Source organism: Danio rerio, chromosome 1 (assembly GCF_049306965.1).
Source record: "Danio rerio strain Tuebingen ecotype United States chromosome 1, GRCz12tu, whole genome shotgun sequence".
Taxonomy (NCBI): Eukaryota; Metazoa; Chordata; class Actinopteri; order Cypriniformes; family Danionidae; genus Danio; species Danio rerio.
The window spans coordinates 29,633,268-29,659,000 of record NC_133176.1 but is presented as its reverse complement, the minus strand read 5'-3'; the positions used below and the strand labels follow the sequence as shown (position 1 = coordinate 29,659,000).

The 25,733-nt window shown below is 34.1% G+C and overlaps 1 protein-coding gene across 2 annotated transcripts in view; it reads right to left on the bottom strand.

Moving 5' to 3' along the window:
* sugt1 (SGT1 homolog, MIS12 kinetochore complex assembly cochaperone) overlaps positions 1–20,179 on the bottom strand; it is a 44,386-nt gene extending 24,207 nt beyond the window's left edge. The window contains 9 exon segments of one of the 2 annotated variants that reach the window (NM_001007361.1): positions 2,469–2,565; positions 2,669–2,688; positions 3,130–3,158; positions 3,253–3,306; positions 4,835–4,905; positions 13,228–13,297; positions 17,460–17,550; positions 19,887–19,935; positions 20,062–20,179. In NM_001007361.1, coding sequence (NP_001007362.1) covers positions 2,469–2,565; positions 2,669–2,688; positions 3,130–3,158; positions 3,253–3,306; positions 4,835–4,905; positions 13,228–13,297; positions 17,460–17,550; positions 19,887–19,935; positions 20,062–20,075 — 495 coding nt within the window. In that variant the 5' untranslated portion in view covers positions 20,076–20,179. 2 annotated transcript variants of the gene reach the window in all.
* Between the last annotated feature and the right edge of the window lie 5,554 nt (positions 20,180–25,733).

Genomic DNA, 25,733 nt, shown 5'->3' with positions numbered 1-25,733 from the left:
TGTGTTTTTGTGTGTGCGTGCGCACGCAAGGACGAGGGCAATGTGTGTGTATGTGTGTGTGTCTGTAAAAAGGGCAGAGTGAGACAAGCTATGTGATCTCCTCGACAGTTTTTGGAGTTTTTGCTCAATAAAATAGTCGTTTGAATTTTCAAGTCCATCGACTGTATTTACATTGACCCACTGGCAGCTAAAATCCACGCCTACACTATCGAGCGTGTATGAACTGTGATTACTTTTATATTGCTGATTAGCTGTTTGGCTTTTCACTCTGACTGAAGGCAGTCAACCAATCGCAACAGGCTGTCATCGGTCCAATCAGCGCAGATTAGCTTCGCGCTAAGGAGGGGTTTGGGAACAAATGAATCACTGGACGATTCATACAGGAGTCGCTGGGACAATTAGGTAAAAATAAATACAGATTATAAGACCATGAAAGTGTTTTTTGACCTTGCATGCATATTAGACTGTTGTTGGAGACCCTTACAACCAAGATATGACTCTATTTCATGTATAATATGGGCTCTTTTAAAACTTTGATACTTTTTGTCTGGGAGGCAAGTCCACTAACGTTCCAGGAAAAAAAAAAGTGATTGGTGACATTTTTCAGAAAAATATAATAAGGAAATAGAGATGTATATTAAGAGGTTTTAAATAAACATTAGCATAGTGTATAATACTTTGTGGTTATGCTTGGTCTTTCTTTGGTGATGTTAAAACCACCACATCAAACCTGTAGCTCTTTTAAAGAAATTGTTGCAAATCATATTTTAAATCTCAATATTGATCAGATCAATCGCAATTCAAATTTATCTACAATTTGACTCTTCGCTAAGCCCAGACCTCCTTAGTTACTGTTGCTACGCCTGACAAGCTATCATGCCTGGCACGGCTGTTACAATGTGTATGCGCCGCTGTCAGACATTGCCAGGGATATAATGTAATTTTTGGCGAACAGGTGAGATGTCCGAGAAAGCCAGACAAAAAAGGACTGCAGTATGCATTTCAGGGGTATATTCACCACATAAAAGGCAACCGATTAGAGAATAATTTAATCAAAACTGAAGCTAGCTTAACCTAGCCGCCTCATACTCTAACCATTCAACAGCTTAGTTCATACTCGGCAGTAGAGGTGAAATTTAAAAATAATCCCATAATAACAAATTAAACCGTGATTTCTCTATTTTTAGCCAAAAAGCCTGATAGATTAATTTTTGTGCAATGAAATATACCATTACTAACCAACGAGGAAACACGCATGATAGTGCTTTTACATAGTATATACATAGAAAGAACAGCCAGAAAGGGGAAACTCAAGGATTTGTGCTAAATATTAGCATCATTGACCCATAACAATGTACAGTGAGTTATCTATAGCTGTCAGTATGTTTGTGTACTTATTATAAAATATTGAAAAACAGCTGCTGGTAAAGTATATTGATCGCAAGTGCTCAGTTTGTGATTATATCTCGGTTTTGTTCTGTTGATTTGTAATTTCAAATATTCGTAGCTTGAAATAGATGGAAATATGAAGTTAAGTAAAGTTAGCAACAGATTTGCATTTTCCGGATCAATAACTCATGACCTAATCGCTATTAGTATGACTAAGTTACTATGGCGAAGCCTTAAACGGAGCAGTGCTCATAATATAGAGCGAAAAAAAAAAAGAAAAAGACAGCTGGGAAACATAACCTGCTTTGTATTTTTGTAGGAAACACAGTTTAGGTCTGTTTAGGGTAAGAGGTGTGTGAGTTATTGCCGTGGTTCTATCACTTATTGTGTCAGAAATATCAAAACAAAACCAACTTAACTCCGCTTAGTGCCCCTCACAGAGCTTGATCCACGCTGGCATTTCTCCTCTTGGGTTTTTGGTTTTGAAAAGGGAAAAAATTCCACCATCCTGACCAAACTTTAGGGATACCAGGTATCAGATTTGCACAATCCATATGCACTCACTCGAAAGCTTGACAGAGCCCCTGCGTGTAGCTACAGTTGCTAAGCCACGATTGGTGGGTGGCGGTTTTTGGGTGTAGATTAGCAAAGGGTCAATGGTGCAGCCCTACTGTTTTACTAAACTCTTATCAAAATGTGACCCCAAAAGCAGGGAACATACCAAACTGTGACTTTGGTGTAGCGTTCCAGCCCTACTGATTAGACTTGTAATCACCCCATTTTATATAAACTCATATTTTTGCTTTATATTAAATTTTTCGAAGCTACCAAACCAAGAAGAGACAGGTTAGTTTTCTTATACACTTGCCTTTTACAGACATTTCATTTACCTGGAATGTGCACTTGTATGTTTATGTCAATTTATGCATATGTCACCGTATATGTATACCCTACCAGCCACATGGCTGCTTATTATATTAGTTAAAAAGCTTTATTTATATACCATGATGTCCACCTCTCAACCTTAACTATGTACAGCGCATAATCATTGATGACATGAAAAAGGAGAGAAACATTACCTCCCTTTCGCCAAAGCTGACAATCACACCCTCCTTCTTGGCATTTTTTACCATGATGGTAACTGCAACTTGAGACTCTGTCTGGTACCAATCATGTCTGAATGAAGCAGAAATTCATTAAATGTGATGCAATTTTATTCTATATTTGTACTACTAAACACAAAGAATTTAAAATAAAATTATTACACCACCATACTTACTTGACATGGGTTGTAGTTTGCTGTTGTTTAAACAGTCAGTTGTAAGTGCATTTCAGCAGAAACAGAGGGAAAATAATAAAAAAAAAGCACAAATCATTGTTTGAGAGAGAGAGAGAGACAGAGAGAGAGAGAGAGAGAGAGAGAGAGAGAGTTTATTGCCATTTCAGCTTCTTTGGCTAGGTCATGGCAAAAAAAAAACTGATCAAGTTTACAACATTTTATAAATACCACTTTTCTATATTTAAAAAAATATTCTAACAATTAAAATTCATCAACAGCACATCGTTTAACAAAAACAACTGATCTCATGTATCAAATTACTCAGTTTTCTCAATTAAGGGTTCGTTGTGTTTCTTTAAATTAAGATGATAAAAACCAGGCAATAAAATTAAAGCACTAGCATAATACTGTATATTTCTTTTCCAGTTACATATAGATAAAGACAGTAAACAGACACTTACCAAATCTGAAGTTTTGTTTGGAATGTGTGCTAAAAAATCAGAAAACTATTGTATTAGACATACACATACACACAATCCCCGAACTAATATTGAATTAAAAAAAAAAATTTACGTTATACATACTCGCCATTTCAGTTTCACAGTGCTGCATCCATGTTTGAAATTCTTCAACAGAACCTTTGTATGACAAATACATATCAAAATGTAATTAATATATAATTAATATAAACTAATTTTGCAATGACATCTTTTAAATTCAACAGCATCAATTAAAGGCACCAATGAATGAATGTTATACATTTAAGTGCCAATAATATTTGCTTCAGATACAGTTAAACTGCAGTATTCTCATGCATGGTATCTTTTTAGTATAAACAGAAACAAATGTTTATATGCGTTTATTAATTATAATATAACATAGTAAATAGTTTATTCAAAATAATAGAATTATAATAATTTTAAATAAATAATTAAAATATAATAACAGATCTAATAACTAATTGAATAGCTTAAAATGACCTGCATTATAGTTTCATTAATCTGATTACAATTTGAACAACTGGAATTATAATATATATAATTGATAAGAATCTAATTACTGGAAGTATAAAGTTGGCTTAAAGGGGCGGGGCTTAGACCAGAAGCAATCAATCAAATTTTGACAGCTGGTCTATACACCTAACTTAGCTGTAGATAAGATAGATTTTTTTTTCTGTATTACCAAATGTACATTTTATCTATTTAATTATTGGGAGTGTCTTTAATATCTGCCTAAACCCAAAAACTGGTAGACTTTCTAAGAAAGTAACTTTCTCACTGATGACTAGCATTTCTTCAATCCTTCTTTGCATGGTTATTCTTTTTTCCCATGCCCATCAATCTTTCTCCCAGATTATTATCATTTTTTTAATTGAAAATAAGCTTTCTCTAGTTAAGCATTGCATTTTAATGCAATTGTTCTTTCTGATCATTCTTCCCACACTTTAGGTTTAACATTTAACTGTGAATACACACATCGCCCACTTGGTGACTTACTGCATGCTTAAGTGAGGACTGTTCAGAATATCTCTTCCCAGATAGACTTCTTGATTAGTGTGAATGCTAATGAAGCCTTGTTTTTTTACAGTAATCCACTGGCACCCTTTTGGTTGGCATGGTATATGACAGAAAGTGGCAGTCGAGGTCATTCTAGCTTGAAGTTCAAATATCATATGAGAAGCACTTCTTAAAATGCTTTATATACATAAATACTTATGTATGAATGTTAATTTCAGACCATTTTGTAACCATGATTTGAATATAGCTGCAGATGATAATGTGAAATAGCTTACTGTAACATCTGAGATTATACAAAATAAAAAAAATAAAAAAACATATACTGAGCCTTATGGTCTCTGAAATGTTAAAACTTACAAAAAGTTGTTTAAAATATAAACAATAGAGCTCTCTAGAGAAAGTGAAACCACTTGTGCTTTTAGTTGACCTCCTAATTAACAACATGGACCAGATTATGTGAAAATATATAGTTTTTATCTGTCTCATTGTGACTTCTGTCATTGTGGCTCACACAAATATACAATTATATACACACAAATTGACACTTTATCATAGCTACAATATAATAAGCCAGTATATCACATTTCCATCAAATTAATGTGGTGTCGCATTACCTTTACACTCCATACTTGAAAAAAAATTAACTCACTGTCAAGGTCTCTTCCTGCTGTGAGGGCCTGATGAGCAGCGACAAAGTTATGTAGGTGATACTCCGCAATTCTTCAAAAACAATGACAAAAAGAACATTAGGCCTGTCATTTAAAATATTTAACTTTTTTAAAGTATTGTGAATTGGCAAGCAGTAAATATTACTATACATGACAGATATCATTGTCCTAGAATGTTACACATGATCAGATTCTTTGCTTAGCCCATCAGAAGACTATGATGTAAAAACCCAAATCAGAAAAAGTTGGCACAGTATGGAAAACACAAATAAAAAAGAAAGAAGTGTAATTTCTAAATTTACTTTGACTTATATAGCATTGCAATACAACAAACATTACTTACTGTGTTTCTCATGATTAAAAAAATATATATTAACCACTTTGTTATGTGGCCATTCCTTATCTCAACACTTAAAATACCAGACCCAGCAGAAGCAGTCAATACTTTAAAAGTGCTCAATTATTAAGATTTGTTGAAACTATTATTATTATTATTATTATTATTATTATTATTATTATTATTATTATTTGCATAAGTGATTGAGACAGTTGAGTCAATGTGTAAAACAGAAAAAGGCTTTTTTCTATTTTTTAAAAAGATTTTATTTAAATATCCAATTTTCAAAATGTTCTACTTTTTTAATTATAGAGAGAACATGCAAATCTTAAGTCATGTGTGAAGCCTAACCATGATAGATACCGAACCATGAGCAGATTGAACCGTTGCACTCCTGATGTTAAATAGCCAAGTAATTACACTACACTTACCTACAGATTTTTGACAAATGCATATGGCAGCTAAAGCATGATGGCTGAATGTAATTTAACGAAGCATATTACTTTATAAATGCATTGTGTCTAAACATATTTAATTTGGCTCTATAAATTCAATTAAAATAAAGTATAGAAGTATTAGAAAATATATTAGCAATATATGGACAAATGGAAAAAGAAGAGATGCTTTATCCAAGATTTTTTTAATTAAAATGAACAGGACATTCATTTGTAATCTGATTTGTAATCAGTTTATAATGCACAAAACTCCCGCACCCACATATATCTAAAGCATTTCCCAAATTAAAACTAGATTTGTAATTCTGTAATCTGTAATTTGTGCTACATCACTGATTTTGATCCCGCCCCAAAAATGATTTTAAACACGGAAGATGAAATTAGTTGACAAAAGCTCCAACTAATCCAGTTTTCTACAAAATTAAAGCTAACAGTTGCTAACGTTGTCTTAACTGATGCTCAACACACACAAATCTGTTAAAATCTTCAAAAATACTTGAATCTTTAACCTGTTCAAAATAAAATTGCTTCGGAGCCAAAGAAAATCTGTTGATTGTCAAAACGTGCTTCCACACAATTAAGTCAATTACCTTTATTTTTCAAAACCATGGACTGTAAAGTTCGTTTCGTGCTAATAAAGAGCTGACATGTAAATAATATTTGTATACAGTACACAAAATATCAATTACATGCATTGTCAAAGGAAAAAAAAAAAGTGTACAAAAAAGTGAGAAATAAAATAATATATGGCTACTATAAATCTGTCTCCACTAAATCAAATTCTTGTTTTGGTTTCCTTTCCTGTTTATTTTAGGATTAAAGACTTTAGTCATTATTTAAATACAATTTCATTATCTAAAAATAAGTAGAACTCTGTCATTTTGTAATGACTTAAATTTAAACAATATTTTCTCACCATTCAACAAGATTAAATCTTTTAAGTTAATTAACAAATATTAAACAAAAAAAAAAAAAACTAATTTTGATGTAAAATGATAATTAAAGTAATGACAAAGTTGTTGGCCTTAATTGTAGCTAAAAGATTAAAACTATTGTTAGATTTAGTAATTGATAAATCACAATCAGAATTTATGAATAATAACAAAGGTTTGATTATTTTGGAATATTCAAAGTTGATTAATGATTTTTACATGATTAATGAATTTTATATTATTTTTACACTTTTGTACATCATTTGATTCTGTAGAATATCAGTTTATCCTTGCTACGTTAAGGAAATTAGATTTGGGTCATTTTTTTTCTACATCACAGGTGTCAAACTCCGTTCCAAAAGGGCCGCAGCTCTGCACAGTTTAGTTTCAACCCTAATTAAACACTCCTGCTCAAACTAATAGAGTCCTTTAGGCTTGTTTGAAACCTACAGGTAAGTGTGTTGGAGCAGGGTTGGAACTATACTGTGCAGGGCTTCGGCCCTCCAGGAATTGAGTTTGACACCCCTGCTCTACAGTAAATAAACCCTTTCTAAAAATGGCAACTTTTCTATGAAGTTATCTAATGGTACCTCCCCAAAATATGATATTTCTAAAGTGATTAGACGGGTGCTTAGTATCTCCATACCTCTTACTGTAAGTCAGCTTCTTTTCTCTTATATTAACTCAAGCCCAATAAGAGGTATTACGATTGCTGACAGAGAGATAAAAATCCATGATTAACAGATGACACGATCACACTTTATTTTGATGGTCTATTTGTTGAATTTAAGTTACATTGCATCTACATGCTAACTAACTCTCATTATATTATAAGTAGACCGTCAGGTTGGGGTTAGTGTAAAATAAGTTGATATATACTTACAATGTTTCTTATAGTCAGTTAAATGTCTGTTGAATGTCTGTAACCAATTTACAAGAACATCTGGGGTATACCTAAATTTGGCTAATTATGAGCTTATGGCTATGATGTCTTGGAACCAATTTTTCCAGTATTCCTTCTATAATAATGATGACATCATAATAATGGGTCAGTTATTTAATTTAAATGATTTTCTGTTGACTTATAATGAATGTCTGGCACATTACAAGATTCCTGTAACATCAGGGAATTATGACAAAGTTTTTGAGGATATTTATCTTGAAGTCTGTGTTATTTAAGCATCAGACAAAAACAACCTTCAGTTGTTTCTGCTTAATATAAAAAGGTAGTATATGTTTTTTTTCTGTTAAATCACACATCAGTGCAGCAAGACTCATTCAGCCGCTAAAATGAAGTGTGTAATGATGGACACTTCACGCACTGAACGACCGCAGGTTTGCTTACGTAGCGGAAGGGGCGGAGCAATCGGACGCATATGTTGAATAACTATTTATTTTGGATGGTGAAAGCAAAATTCTCCTACGAGAGTGATTATAGCGCCTCCCGATGGTGAATGCAGCAATACTCACGGCAGGTATTACTTGATAATTCAGTTGTTTATTTCACTGATTTGGCAACAGTCAAACGTCATCAGGGAAACGGTTTGAATTTCCGCTTAGTAAAAATACATAAGTGTGCCATTTGGGACGACACTACATACATATACTATCCTGTTGAGTGTGTAAGTGCATAAGTACATAGTGCATGAGTGCATAGTGTATAGTGTGCCATTTGGGACGCAGCTAATATTGGTTGGAAAAAGGCATGGTCAACAGCTAATCAATATTTAATTACAATTGAGATAATGGAAGTATCATTCAAAACTATGCACAGGATATACCAAGCTAAAAATTAGTTGATTAAATTTAAATCTGACCATTGACTTTAATTGCTCTTTTAGTGCCAGTTGCCCTGAACTGTGATACATTTGTTTTTACATTGTCCTGTTGTTAAGCAATTTTAGCAAGATGTCTGCGATTTTATTCTACAAAATATCGATTGTCACTTTATATATTTTTAGAAGTCTATATTGTTTGGTGTTTTGGAGAAAGGCAGTTTCATTTTGAAATGATTAATCTTATTTTTTCATATGCTAAATTTTATAGATCACAAGTGTAAGCTCTCTGGCATCTTTAAAGAAGGAAATGGAGTATTATGTACTATATGTACTAATGCTTCAAAACTCATTGGATGGCGCTTCACAGTGCATACTTTAAAAACAACCAAAGAATTTTTGAAGGGAAAAAAAGTGGAATTTTATGCAATGGCCAAGTCAATCATCTGACCTGAATCCAATTGAGCATGCAGCAACTCAAGACAGTTGCAGTAGTAGAGACTCGATAGAGCATCATCAGGGAAGAAACCTAGCATCTCATGATGTCTATGCGCTACAAACTTCAGGTTATTATTTACTGCAAAGGATCATCATTATTATTCTGTCCCATTACTTTTGGTCCCTTAACAAGTGGGAGGCACATCTGCAGTGTTGTAATTCCTACACCATTTAGCTGCTTTGGGTAAATTGATCACCAATTGAGGTAAATACCCTCAAATTAAAGCTGACAGTCTGCAGTTAGAGCACATCTTGTTTGTTTCATTTCAAATCCATTGTCTTGGCGTATAGAGCCAAAAATGTTAGAATTGTGATGATGTGCCAATATTTATGGACCTGACTGTACATTGCCAAATTGTTATATATAAAGTAAAATTTAAGAATATTTGAATTAATATTTTAACAGATTTTCTAAACCAGGGATGGGCAAACTTGATCTTCGAGGGCCGGTGTCCCTTCAGAGTTTTGTTCCAACACTAGTCAAACACACCTGAATAAACTAATCAGTGTCTTCAAGATCACTAGAAATCTATAAGCAGGTGTGTTTGATTAGAGTTGGAGCTAAACTGTGCAGGACACCGGCCCTCCAGGACCGAGTTTGCCCACCCCTGTTCTAAACCAAATTTTGAGTCCATATAGTGTAATACTCCTGATTTATACCCTGATATATTAATACATTACATTTATACGATGAACATATTCTTTGAGAAACAAACATTTAGACATTGATTCAGTCAATTTTCGGCTTAGTCTGTGACTTGGTCGCCACATCGGAATGAACTGCCAACTACTTTGGCATATGTTCTACACAGCGGATGCCCTTCCAGACACAACCCATTACTGGGAAACACCCACACCCCTGCACACGCGCACACACTTAGGTCAATATAGTTATTCTAATTCACCTATAGCACATCTCTTTGGACAGTGGGGAAAAAAAGGCAGTCATGCCATTTCTAAATGCAGAATGTATAAACAAAGTTCTCTGATCAAAGCATTCACAACAAAATAACTTTTCAAACTCATGCCAAGAAACGACTCACTTTTACAATCTTAGACTGCAGCTATTAAAAAATATTATTCACAATATTATTAGCTTAAATCCACCGCCTGGTCAAACAGATCTTGGCAGATACGTGGATGCAAGTGTGTCATCAGGAGCAATGGCTACTAATTGTAACTTGTTTGTATGCATTTAAAAAAAAAAAAAAAAAACTATCACCACTCACTGACCACAGATTGAGCTTAAAATCTTCTTTAAAGGGTCACCAAACACCAAAACACATGTTTTGAGATGTTGACAGTCATATATATATGTTCCATGTCGCTAAAAACACAATTAGGACACATATATATTTAGCTAACAAGTGAAAATTGGTTGTTTTTGCGTTGTTTAGAGCAATTTCATTCTACTACTTCACGGCAATGAGATCGTGTCAACTCCAGCGTGAAATTTGGCTGTCTGTATCGGGCGGTACAAAGTGACGTCATTAAATTTTCAGCATATCTGTTCACTAATTTATGAGAAAGACTCGCCAATCAGCGTACTCTATTGTAAACGAGATGCAACTTCATTGATATGCATGATATAGCTTCATAGACTCTTTTAACCTGTTACAGTGTTCAGAGAGACTTCAGGTTGTGTTGCCAACCATAATTTAAACAAGTAGTAAATACATTTTTCGGAGACATATGTCATCAGTGTAGCGTTTATAAATTTGCCACAATGAAGGTTTTGTGTCCATTACCCCACAATAAAAGCACAGCTTGCGTGTGGACCCAAGCAGTTGGATTACAGTGGTCTGCTAACATGTGACAAAAATGTTTGTAAGGAACATTTTTTTTTACCTGAGGGCTTTTCAAATCTGGAAATGGTGAAATCCAAATTTGTCACTCATCTTCTTTTACAAAAAAAGTATGTGATCATGTATATTATGTTTATGTTTATTCACATGGCAAAGATAGTACCGTCAGCAGTCCTCTTTTAGTTTTTAAAGACAAACCTTAGTCAAAATGATTTGTACTATATGTATTAAAGGCTTCACAATCTCCTAACAATCTGCATTACAATCTCCTCACTGAAGCTTGTGACTCGTTTTCATATGTGTCGTTATTCTGACCTGAAGTGACAAGTGCATGTGTGTGGATTCCTTGACCATTTACAATAGATAGTGCTCAATAGTGCTCGTGCTCTTCTGGAGTCTCTCGTAGGTGACCATCAACCATTTTCTCAGAGAATGACAAACAGGCAAATCATTGCTGCAGCTCCAAAACAAGTTTAAAGTGAAAGTTGAAAAGCGCTGCACTGCTTGGGTGCGCTGTGTTTGTCTGAGGTAATTAGTCTGCCATTATTACTGAAATGTGCATATTCCATACAAAGTGTGAGGCAGATTGGTTAGTTCTAGCTGCATTAATTGCGGTGCACTCAGGGCATTCAGAAAAGTTCAGATGTTTCTTAACTAGGTGCGGCCGGAAAATGTCCGTGGTTCAAATAGACTGTAAAATATATGCACGTAGTATCTGTGACGTTACCCACAGGTTTCTGAACACTGCAAAAGAAGCCACAAGTAGGCGTGTTGCCATTTTATTTGCGCGTCATCGCACCCACGGCGGGATAACAAACAAGGGCAAACGAGGGGGAGAGTGAGCAGAGCTAAAGACACCTGCTGGGATTTTGCTTGGACCTAGCTAGACAGACTTTACTTTGGGAAAATGCTTGATACTTTATTACCTGTAACTCGTTTGTGTTCTGCCCACAAGTGCTTGATTGTACACTATATCAATAAAGTGTTTAGACTGTAAGCGTTGAATGTAATACATTGAGCCACCAAACATTGTTCTTATTACGTTTTACTACGGGAGGAAAACGTGAATTACATTCAAACACTTCAGATATAGTCTGTGTTAGAAAATCCAAGGCTATTGATGAACTCCAGGCAATACAATGTATAACAAAGCTTTAGATAACTGTTCTAGAGCCTACAGCTAATCAATCTGTCAGATTATGAAGTGCATTTAAGTTCTAAAGAAAAAGATAAATGATAAATAATCTTAAACAAACAAAAAAAAAAAAAACATTTATAGATATGGTGTTTAAGTATATAACTTTACTCACATGGGAAACGGAGGCCACATGAATGGTTTGTGAGCACAATTAAGTGCACACAGCATCCTATATTATCTGATAATTGTAAGAAATAAGTCCAAAAGGCAACTGACTGTGTAAAGCCACATAAAACAAAACAAAAATACGATGAATATGCCGAGTTCAGTGGCTTATCTGCCGGAGTTAGCTGAGGTGAAGTGACGTCGACCAGCAAACCCAGCTGTCACTCAAGCGGCCACACCCTTAATTATGCAAACTTAATATAGCCTAATATAAAGGAAACGGATGAGTTATAACAAAATTCACCCCCTCACAGTTGTCATAAAGGGTAATATTAGCTGTATAAACCAAAATCGTTCTTTGTACCAGGCTGTAAACACCTTTTTTTCTGCTGTAAAGTTGGCCATTCCAACAGTGGGATCAATTGTAATTTGCTCTATTATGGAGCCAGAATTAATGGAATTTCGATGAATTGCAGTTTCAGTTACTTCCGTATTGGCTTCCTGAGGGAAAGCGGGAGGTTGCCACTTGGTGGTTCATGTGCAAGTTGCGCGCCTTCATTGGAAATGACAACCTTACACCCTAAGCTTATTGGTAGGGCCAGATGGAATCTGCTGACATTTTTTGCTATTTCTGTGCAAAATTTTGTAAAAAAAAAAAAAAAAAAATCTGCAGATTTAATGCGGAAGCCTCTTATAAAAGAATATCTATATAAAAAAAAAGATTACTTTATAAACAGTGTTGTAAATAAATCATATGAATATTTTTTTAATATTAGTCATTAATATTACTGTAATGAATTTAAAAACAAAATAAATTTACACACATATACACAAGTAAATAAACAGAATCAATGATGGGCTAACATATACACAAGTAAATAAACAGAATCAATGATGGGCTAAAAATCTGTGGAATTCTAAGCGCTGTTTTCGTGTTGCCTTATTTATTGGCACTGCTTCCAAGGCACGCTCTTAGTAGCCACATTTTAATAAAACTATAGCGCTTCATACTAGAACTACTTACCTACTTATTGGCAATGGTGTTCGGTCAATAAATATCGATACTGATTTAATCGCCCAGCCCTAATGCAAACCCTTCCCAATTTCACCACTCTACACTCCCACCTAAACAAAGCTGAACTCACCAAACTCACCCACTTTAGTAAATTAACATGATTTTTTTTTTTGTTGTGTGAACTATCAATTTAAAGTAATAAACTGATATGTATTTTTTAAATGAGGAAAAAATAAACACTACTGTTAACTTACCCTATTCTTAGAAAGGGAAGTGCTAGTCCTGGCTGCAGGTCTTGGGCTTTCTTGGCATCATCAATTGCTTCTAAAACACAAACAAAGAAACATGTTACATGAAAAATATATTTAAACCATAAAAAGAAAATGTACACCTACACAGTTGAAGTCCGTTATTTACCTTCCTGAATCCTTAGCCACCCTGTATATTTTTTCCTCAATTTCAGTTTGAGGAAAATATCTTTTTTCTCAACACATTTTTAAACATAATAGTTTTAATAACTGATTTCTTTTATCTTTAGCATGATGACAGTACATAATATTTTATCTTACTTGTATAGTATATACTTATATAGTATATACTATACTTTATATACACACACATATACATACATATATACACACGCACGCACGCACGCACACAACAGTTCTGTCTGGTTCTCAAATCTGATTGGCTGATAGCTGTGCGATATTCTGCAATATCAGAACTTCTACAGCCTCTTTACCCTTTGTGTACTACTCCGCCCACATACAATCAGCAAAAGGCAGACACTAGAGATCTAAATTTTAAAAGATGCACACTCAACTGTTTAACTGTCAGCTTATGATTTGAATCCGGAAGTAATTCCCTTATACAAAAGGGTTTGAGACTCTCCATGTTTGATTTTGTTTTTATATACACAATTATACGGTCAAACTGTTGTATAAATGCAATATCACACTCGTAGCAGTGCAATATGGCTGTATATCGGCACGGTTGGGGGCACTAAGGCACGCAACACACGCCTCCCACCAGTGCCGATATACAGCCATATCGCACTGCTACTCGTGTGATATTGCTCATTGCTTCTTGGCATCATTGCTTCTAAAACACAAACAAAGAAACATGTTACATGAAAAATATATTTAAACCATAAAAAGAAAATGTAAACCTACACAGTTGAAGTCCGTTATTTACCGTCCTGAATCCTTAGCCACCCTGTATATTTTTTCCTCAATTTCTGTTTAAGGAAAATATCTTTTTTCTCAACACATTTTTAAACATAATAGTTTTAATAACTGATTTATTTTATCTATAGCATGATGACAGTACATAATATTTTACCTTACTTGTATAGTATATACTTATACAGTATATACACACACACACACACACACATATATATACACACACACACACACACACACACACACACACACACACACACACACACACACACACACACACACACACACACACACACACACACACACACACACACACACACACACACACACACACACACACACACACACACACACACACACACACACACACACACAAACAAACACTAAGGGTGTCATGATCCTCCAAATCCTCGATTCGATTACATTTTCGATTCTAAAGGCACGATTCGATTTTCGATTATGAATAATTAATTAATTAATGACCAATTAATTATTTGTAGCCTACCGTTTAAACTACTTGACCTGGATGGTCTTTGTTTTACCCATAAACAAATCATACAGTAAATGAATAAAGGCAAGATACACACATAATTACCACCTGTCAATCACTTTTTCTGCGGGACTCGTGAAATGGCAGTGATCTGTGTCGTTATAATGGCGTCGGTAAAAAAGACGCACAACCAACAGGAACCAGCCAACAGTATCTGAGGCGTGCGCTAAAATGACTAAGTACAAGTGAGTGAAAGATTGAAGTAGTCCTCTGACTACCTGGACGTGCTGTCTCGAGCGCATGGCTGTGAGTGTGTCTGTGTCTGTGTGGTCACCTGATGTGCATTTTCAGAGGTAGAGAGGAAGGAGGGCTGCTCAGAAATGCTACACGCCACTGTGGATGTCAAATCGTTGTCGTTCTAAAATGCCATTTAAAAACAAAGACAGTGTAAACAGGGCCTGAGTGTTTACTTTTCGCGAGCGGATTTGCAACGAGGGCGGGCGGAGGACCGATATGCGGGTGTTGTCTATCGGACGAACCGTACGTAATATGTACATAGCGGAGCTTGCAAAACTGTGTTTTTTTTTTGTCGACAACACGAACGTTGTCAACATAACTCCAACTTTAAATTCAAAATGCTTACACACCGGCCTGAAAGAGGAGAGGGTTTAAGTTCTGTCGACGGGTCTCCTGCTTCTGCAGTTTAACAAGCACTTCAACTAACCTGTTTTTTCCCACTTGGCAAGCCAAACTGACGTGACATGGGGTCGTGGCAGCATCATCGATTCTATTTTTTGATTCGATAATCGAAATTGAGCATAAATTTCGATCTATTTCGATTAAAAATCGAAATTGTGACACCCCTAATACACACACACACATACACGCACGCACACACACACACACACACACACACACACACACACACACACACACACACACACACACACACACACACACACACACACACACACACACACACACACACACACACACACACACACACACACACACACACACACACACACACACACACACACACATATATATATATATAAATACACACATACATACATATACAGGGTTCGATAATAAGGACCGCCTGATGCCGGCCAGTGTTGCCTTGTCACAAAAATTTGGCTGCGACTGTCTGTCTGTGTGCTTAGCCTCGGACAGGTAGTGTGTATGTGTGTGTGGACACACACATACACACGGACAGCAGAGCACACACACATCTAACGGCATCTTAATAAAAGCGCTTTAATGGTCAAATACATGCACATTTGCGCCAGAGCGCGGTGTTTAGTGATCATTCATATTAATCCTGATTTGTGTAATAAACAAACTATTTGAGAATCAAAAGACACGTGAAAGAGAAACCATATAAGAGCCGCACTATTCTTAAAGTGACTGCGTGCGATATTCCTGTAGCTGTTTTTATTATTAATCAAACCACAAAAGGATGAGATCCACTCACTGCTTTTGCTCTGACTTTTAAGTTTAATTTTTTTTCTTACAGTGAAGATGCTTAAAACACAGGTTAAACATAACAGATTTTATCACTCATTTCTAATTCATTTCTAAACTGATTTCTTTTATCTTTGCTATGATGACAGCACATTATATTTAACTAGATATTTTCAAGATACTAGTATTCAGCTTAAAGTGACATTTAAAGGCTTAATTAGAGTAAATAGGCAAGTCATTATGTAACAGTAGTTTCTTTTGCAGAAAATCAAAAATATATTGCTTAAGGCAGATAATAATATTGAGCTATTAAAATAGTTTTCAAAATATTTAAACCTTATTTTTTTCTAGCTGAAATAAAACAAATAAGCCTTTCTTCAGAAGAAAAAAATATTATAGGAAATACTGTAAAAAAATTGCTCTGTTAAACATCATATGGGGAATATTTGTATTTAAAAATAAATTCACAGAAGGACAAATCATTTTGACTTCAACTGATAATCGTTTTGAATAAACGTGAATACAATTATGACCAAAATAATCGTGATTATGATTTTTCCCATAATCGAGCAGCCCTAAGTCGAAAAGCTATGAACTTTTTTTTTTTTTTTTTTTTGGTGGGGCCAGTGGAAAAAAATTCTTAGCGTTGAACCATGATATATATATATATATATATATATTTGTTCTATAGTGAGCCAACACTTATCCTTTTGATTAGCATTATTTCCTTTGGGTTGTGCAGTTTAACTCACTGAATTTCTACAAAGTATGTTGTATACTGTAAACTCGCAATGTTTTTTTGTCACATCCGTAACGCATGTTTATTTTCCTTATTTAAAATACAAATGTACAAAATAAAATGTACAAAATAAAAATGTTTACAGATTGATGTTTTTCTTGCTCGTTAATATATATATATATATATATATATATATATATATATATATATATATATATATATATATATATATATAAATAAATGTTAGCAGACAGAACATTGATTTGTATCCTTTATCATGGAACATTTTACAAAACATGTCTAAAAAGACTGTATGCTGTTGTTGTTTTTTTTTTTTTTACAGAAGTTAGTATGTGGATACTTTGATTACAAAATCATATTTTTCCTTCTTTGCTTGTACTGTGCAGCAGAACACTGATTTCTGTTGTTCTTACCCAACTGCTTTACTTTAAAATTATTAATACCCAGTCCTTATATGATCTCTTAAATTCTTCAAAGAATGACAATATGAAATATTAATAATAAATAATATACCTAGTTAAGAAATAAATAATGAATACATGTAAATATTAATATATATATATATAAAAGAAAAGAAGTCCTTACTGGTGTACTCTTTCAACAGAATATAGGCATAAGCTCGCTGGCAGAGCCATTCAGCATTATCTGCTTTCTCTCCCAATGCTTCATTTAGTTCCTACAATAGGAGAAAGACACATTATTCCTCATGAGAGAGTATTAAGACAAACTACAAGGTAGACGTTATGTTTATTTCTCAAAAGTCTGAATAATAGCATTGCCACAATAGCGGTGTGGTGAATGATGAATCGCAGATATGCAAAGTTGTAAAGGGACACTTATCTCTCACCTTAAAACACATCTAAACAGACATTGCAAGTCAAATCTACTAAATCTATTCCATATTTGCTTGACTAAATTCTGATAGGTTTAGTTTGAAGGGCACCTATTGTGTCTTGGCTGTCCCTAAAATGCCAAGATCATTTATTATACCCTGAAAATTTTTTTAAATGAATTAATTTTCAATAAAAAAATTCATATTTATTAGATTAGGCATCCCCTCATTGAAGTCCAGGACATACCTATCCAAACAGTGGTGGAAAGATTAGTGGAAATCACATTCAAATTTAAAAGTTGCCATTACCTGCCAAAACACTGAGTGCAATTAGAACTAGTAGTCAAATAATTATGAACAAAAATGAAGTATGAGTGAAAAGTATCCCCGCTAGAAATATCCTCCAACCTGGCTGGGGATTTTTACAGCGGTTAGCATTAAGCATTTTGGTGCATTACCACCAACTTCAGCTCCAGAGTGTAAATCAGAGAATATGCTTACAGACTAAAGTAATGGATATAAATAAAGTACGAACAGCTTAAACACATCACGTCTGAATGTGTGCTTCAATATGCGTGACAGTGCATGCATGACACTACGCAACAGGCAGCAGTGAGGAATATTTGCATTTTAAAGCGCCTTATAGGACCTTTAAATACAACCAGAGATGCTGATTTGCTAAGAGTAATCAACGAAACACTGTTACTCCTGTAAACTAAAATGTAAACGACATCAAACGTAAATAAAAGTACACAAATATTATTACTTTTGGTTTTTAAGTAATGCATTACTTTACTCATTACTTGTGATGCACTACGCCCCATACTGGTAATCTGGCAAACTGCTCACAATGTCATAAGTAATTTTAAACGTTTTTCTTTTAAGCTATTTTTAACAGCTGCTACACAAGGAAATATTCTGCTAGACATCAGTAACATTGCGTGTTTAGAGAGAGAGCAAACATCAGACTCAAAGCTGTCAGCAAATGTTATACCAGAATAAGACAAAACAAATAAAAAAATGAATATTTGTAAAACAATAATAAAAAAGTAAAACTATACAAATATATTTTTTTCATTTAATTAATTATATTTAGAATTTTGTGAAATGAAAAAGAGCTAACATTTTAGACATTGGAAAAAATGATGTTTTGTTAGTGTTGATAATGTAGTTTGTGGGAAACTGATGTTGACTTATTATTAGTATTATTTTTATTTATTTATTATAAATATAGTTTGTGAAAAGAAAAACAGAATCTGCAAAAAAAAAAAAAGAAACGGTATCGGCCAAAAAATTGCAATTGGTTCATCTCTAAATCATAGAGTTCTGTGAGTCCGCAAGAGTTTTCTGACCACTGGAGTTGAGGATTTACAACAATCTGTGCAGAGAAGGGTTGTTGCCAGTCACAGCCTACAAAAGCACTGTCAAAATTAGTATTCGTATTTACTTTGTAAAACTTTAGACTTTGATATGAAATTGCATTCCACAGATGTACTGCAACACTACATACCCAATACCGAAAGAAGAAATCCCATTTACCATTTTAAGGCTATTACTATTACATAAAGTACAACAGCATGGATACCAACCCTACCTACGACATCAGATGTGCAAAAAAGATAGCCCAGACATTAAGGGTGGTTAAATGAAAAAGTGGTTAAATGCTCAGTGTTAAGTGTTCAGTGTAAAACGTTCAGTGGTTAAATGATGACATGAATGATCCTTTAAAGATTTTTGAGCACTAAACTTCAACATCTGTAGATTGTGTATTTGCGCATATAAAAATAAGTCCATATTTTTTAGGGCAGTTTATAGCTGTTTTTTTTTCTTTATATTTAATCCAAAACTATGTTTCTTGATTTGATTTGATTTAATTTCCCATGCTGTCCATACTTTTGAATGTTATGTGTCACAATTATATTGTGTTGTTAAAGGAGGGGAAAAAACATAGTTTATTAATAAACTATGTATAATTAAACTAGTAAAGTACAATTACATTGAAAAGCTACTCATTTTTTTGTAATTTTGAGTATTTGTATTATTCAGCAGTAACGTTACATCAGCTCTTAGTAAATTATTACTAAGAGTCATATAAAGTAAGCATAACTGAAGTTCAATAAAAACACGAAACGTTAACGTTAGGCAAACAGAATTATATACATTTAAATAAAAAAGCATACCTCAAGGGCCCTCCTAGGATCCTCATCTATGAAACTGTCAGAGTAACGCCTACAAAAAATAATCACATATAATAACGTATGGCACATAAATTTTATACACACACACCTACATAGATACATGCAAGCATACATAGGCCTACATATATACATACATACAACTGACAAAATTTCGTACCCGCAAGTTGCCATGGGTCCACTCTTCGTACTTCGTACTTCGTCTGAAACCGCAGAAAGTTCGAGAGGGAACAGCGGCGTTAAAGGAAGTAAATAATTGGGCCTGTCAATCCCACACTACTTCCTTGCTCTTCTTCTTCTGATTTTATAGTGGTTGGCAACCAGATTTTTGGAGCATTACCGCCACCATTTGGATTGGAGTGTGGATTAGGAGTTAACAAAAAATAAATAAATAAATTAAATAAATAGGTCATTCCTGGCATTCGGTAATATTTCAGTCCCCCATATTTTTTCAAGTGATTGTTGGCCAAAATGACATTTTAAAAGCAATTTTCATTGATTTATTTTGTACATTATAATGAATAAAAAAATAAATTAATTAATTAAATATATATATATATATATATATATATATATATATATATATATATATATATATATATATATATATATATATATATATATACTGTAAGAAATGAGTCTGCCTCGACCCAACTTCCACTCTAAATGGTGAATTGATGCTCATTTCCCAAAAGGGCTGACTTATGAGAGAAAAGAGAAGTCAACAAGGTCTTGTCTCTGCATTGTTTGAGGTGACTACATCTCAACCAAATGGTAACAATTGTAGAATGGGGATGGGTGTGGTGCACAAAGAACCATCTCATCAATGGTGTTGAAACTGCATTAACATGGAGAGATAGGGAGAACAGCTGGGTCAACAGCCAAGGAGCAACTTCATTAACATCTAAAGGCAACATCAAAAACAGTATAAAGGTTTGAGTTTAAGAATGTTCAGGGTTCATTCTGACTCCGGTGAACCCAAGGTACTGCCATGTATTTTGAGACTGCTATGCTGAATAAACATCTTCATTGAGATTTTCTTCGTCATCATCATTTTTTCTTACAATATATATATATATATATATATATATATATATATATATATATATATATATATATTAAAAGCATTTTTATCTAAAAAATACATATTTCTGTAATCATGTCCCCGAGGCACTTCCTTGAAATTGCATGTAGAAAAAAGTTAATAAAATGCACAAAGTGTCTATATATATATATATATATTGTATTACAACTATTTATTTGTGTTCTTTTCTGGTGATAGATATTTTTTTATTAAAGATTTTTTTCTATTACAAAAAAGCCTACAAAGTTATGTCCCTCAAAATAAGTCACGCTAGCAATTCTTCACCTATAGCATTTTAGACTCCACTCTTAAATGACATCACAGACAGAAAGTGACATCATTCAGCTCTCTTTAACAGCAAATGCAGAAGAAAGCAAGATATATGTTCATTTATTTACATTTTTTGATATTTATTATAGTTAGAAAGGGTAGAAGCTTAACAATTAAACCCCGTAAAACTAAGATGGAATATGATTAATTAATTAATTTATTATTTTTTTTTCCAAACAATATAACATGTTCTTGTTTAATTGCTGCCATGTGGGCCTTCTCTTTTAAACCACACGAGGAGCAGAGGTCATTTTGCTTTAAAAAACTTTTAACTTTAATTAAAAAAACATTTCAGTAAATATATACTTACTATAACTTTTTTTTTTTCACAATATTTGTCACATTGTTTTTCACTTACACTTTGACGCAATTTAAAGAGATAAAGAGGGTTAAGCTATCAAAAGGTTTAGGAATCCCTAGTTGAATTCCCTGGTGGTCTTCTGCTGCTGTAGCCCTTCCGCCTCAAGGTTGGACGTGTTTGTGTGTTCAGAGATGCTCTTCTGCAGACCTCGAGTGTAACGAGTGGAATAACCTTGGTGTAACGAGTGGTTATTAGAGTTACTGGTGCCTTTCTATCAGCTAAAACCAGTCTGGCCATTCTCCTCTGACCTCTGCATCGACAATGCATTTGCGCCCACAGAACTGCCGCTCACTGGATATTTTCTCCCCTAGAGATTGTGCATAAAAATCCCAGTAGATCAGCAGTTTCTGAAAAACTCAGACCACAGATCATCCCATCTGGCATATCATTTTATTTTATTTATTTATTTTTTTATCATTATTAAGAATTTTCTTTAACAATTTCATTAAGATGAACTTTTTCTGCTGCAGTTTTTTATGTTCCAAGAATTGTTTGTTTGTTTGTTTGCTTTATTTATAGAGCACATTTAAAAACAACAGATGTTGACCAAAGTGCTTTACAAAACGACCAGCATACAAAATCTATACCTATATACAAAAAATGTGCAAAATATATAAAACAGATTAAAATTAATTCATTACAATCAAAGGCAAGAGAGAGAAGGTGATTTTTTAGATGAGACTTAAAAGCACCAAGTGAAGAACATGACCGGATCTGTAAAGGCAGACCATTCCACAGTCGGGGGGCTGCAGCAGAAAAAGCCCTGTCACCTCTTGATTTCAACCGCGTTTTGGGGACAACTAGCTGAAATGTGTTTTCAGACCTGATTGGCCTCAATGAAGTGTGCCAGTGAAGAAGCTCAGAAATCTAAGTCGGTGCCAGACCATTCAAACTTTTAAAAACTAGTAGCAATAACTTATATTGAATTCTAAATTGGACTGGGAGCCAGTGAAGAGACAATAAAACTGGTGAGATACTAGAAATTTTTTTTGTCCCAGTTAAAAGCCTAGCAGCTGCATTTTGAACCAGCTGCAGGCGTGCTATTGATGCCTGTGAAACTCCAGAATACAAGGAGTTACAGTAGTCCAGTCTTGACATAATAAAAACATTAATGAAAATTAATTAGTTTCCAGCTCTTTAAAAGAAAGAAAATGCTTCAATTTGGCAATGTTCCTTAATTGATAGAAACCACTTTTGACGACTGAGTTTATTTGCTTGTCAAATTTTAACTCAGTGTCAAAAGTAACTCCAAGATTTTTTACGTGACTGTGGACCTTAGGCTTGATCAAACCTAATTTATTAATTGTAGATTCACAGACACTCGGAGGACCAAACACTACTACTTCAGTTTTTGATTCATTCAAGTGTAAGAAATTACCAGCCAGCCATTCCTTAATCTCGTTAAAACAGGTGAAAAAGGACTGTAAAACTGAATTTTCTCTTATTTTTATAGGCAAGTAAAGCTGAATATCATCAGCATAGAGGTGGTAGCTTACATTATGCTTCTTGCAAATTGCCGCCAAGGGAGGCATGTAGATAGAGAAAAGAGCTGGGCCCAAAATTGAACCTTGGGGGACACCACACTCCAAACGTGCAGATGAGGAAGAAAAGTTACCCAATTCAATAGAAAAGGTCCTCCCTGAAAGATAAGAACTAAACCAATTTAAAACATTTACTTGAATCCCAGCCCACAATCTTAAACGCTCAATCAAGATATTGTGATGTATTGTGTCAAATGCCGCAGTCAGGTCTAGTAAAATTAGAAGTGCGCATTTTCCAGAATCAACGTCAGAAAAATATCATTAGACACTTTTAGGAGAGCTGTCTCAGTGCTATGCCGTGTCCTAAAACCAGATTAAAATTTGTCAAGAACGTCATTTCCAATTAAGTGACTAGAAAGCTGTTGAAAGACAACTCTCTCTAAGATTTTAGACTGAAAAGACAATTTTGAAATTGGTCGATAGTTTTTTAAATCTGATGAATCCAGATTGGGTTTTTTTAAAAGGCGTTGTACTACAGCATGCTTAAAACAAGAAGGTACGACTCCACTCAGCAAACTAGAATTCACTATTGATAGAAGGTCTAATCCAACCACCTCCAATACCTGAATGAAAAGATGTGGAGGGATAATATCCAGTGAACAATGGGAGGGCTTCATATGGAGGACCAAGTCCACCAAATCATGTCATCAATAATCAATTAATGTTTTAGACATAATTTACCTGTTGCTCCAGTTTACTGTAAGTTCTGTTCAGCAATATATTTCGTAACATAGGCCTTTATCAGCATTTTAAAAGGTTACTAATGGTCCACTAACCTTCAGCAGTTTACTTTTTTCAATTTTGACTGTAGTTTGGTTTAATGAAGTTTAATTTCATCTCAGCGTGATTAATGCCTTTGCTAAATGTTTTATTAAAATAAATGTGAATAAATTCAAATTCAAATTAAAGTGTCCCCTCAACCCTGTTATGGTCTTCAACACCATCACTATATTCTCAACCTTATGAAATTAATATTTTTTGGAAAATAAAATAAGGAAAACAATTGAATATAGAAAAAAATCTTGCTGAATACCAACCGCCATGTTAAGGCCTAACATTGTAAATGTGTGGTTTGGGTCAGACATCTAAATTTAAATATATTTTTTAGAAAAATTAAGAGACCACAGAATGCAAAAAGCTTTTTAAAATACTATTATTAACGACTCAACTTTGTCCGTTACGGGGTTGAGAATAATGGGTGTCCAAATAAGAATAAAACAGAAAAAAGCTTTATGCCTGGGGTGGGACGATATGATTTTTTGAAAATACTTTAGTTTTAACCATACCTTTCGATTTCCGACTTGCTGTACTGCTTGTTTTGACAATTTGTCTGCCAACTCATTCTCACGGACACCTACACTACCGGTCAGAAGCTTGGGGTCAGCTTTAGTAATGTTTTATACTTCCAAAAAGCATTTGACACGGTTAGTCATAATTTTATTGTTAGTGTATTAAATCTTTTTTAATTTTAACAACTATTTTATCAAGCAGTAAAAAACTTTGTATGTAAAAGGAAATAGCTGTATTAAACTTACATCTGAAACAACACCCACATTTTTGATACATAAAAGAATAAGACAGTTTCCCTGTTTCCCCCTTTCTTTTTATTAGTGACTCAGAATTTTTGTTTAATGGTAATACAAAACAAAGCAAAACATTTAAAGGCATTACATTACATCACATGATAAGGAGATTAAAATCTCACAATATGGAGATGATACCACCCTGTTTTAAAGGAACATGCAAAGGTACCTAAACCATTAAAAATCATTAAAAGTTTCTCTTAAATATCTGATCTGTATCTTAATATTTCAAAATGTGAGATAATATCTTTAAAACATAAATAAAAAGAAATATGTAAAATAAATTAAAAAGAATATTTAAACTAAAAATTTTCTACAGAACTTAATGTTAACCCATTGTAGCATACAGTCCACAGATAAAATTACTTATTGATTTTATCACGGTTTGGGTTTAGTCGACAGGACGGTTTTACGACTCCTGGCTCCAAGAAGTCTGGATTTTCGTGACAGCTTAAGTAATCTAGGGAGACTGGAGAGAGAGAAGTCTGGAACTTTAAAGACATTCCTGCCCAAATACACACACACACACACACACACACCCACGAAGCTGTCCCGACACAAAGAAAATGAACTCAAAATAAATCCTGAACCAGCACAAGACTAAAGTGTTATGTTTTGTAAACTTTGTATCTAATTTCTGACTTTTCTTACCTGTGTAACCTCTCTTATAACCTGTATGCATGTTCCCTTTAGGCCTTTTTAAAGCATAAATAATATGACCATGTGAAAAATCATGTTGATGTACTTTTAAACCCCCCCATGTTTGGTACCGATGGGTTTCTGCTGACATTTTACAACACATAATGCATAGAGCAAGACCATAACTAGCATTGCTTTATTCTTTAATTCCCTGTATTAAACGCCTGTCCGCATGCTTTGGGCAGACACTCAAATTTGCATACGAGCAGCCTCGAGACAAAGGAAGGATTCGCG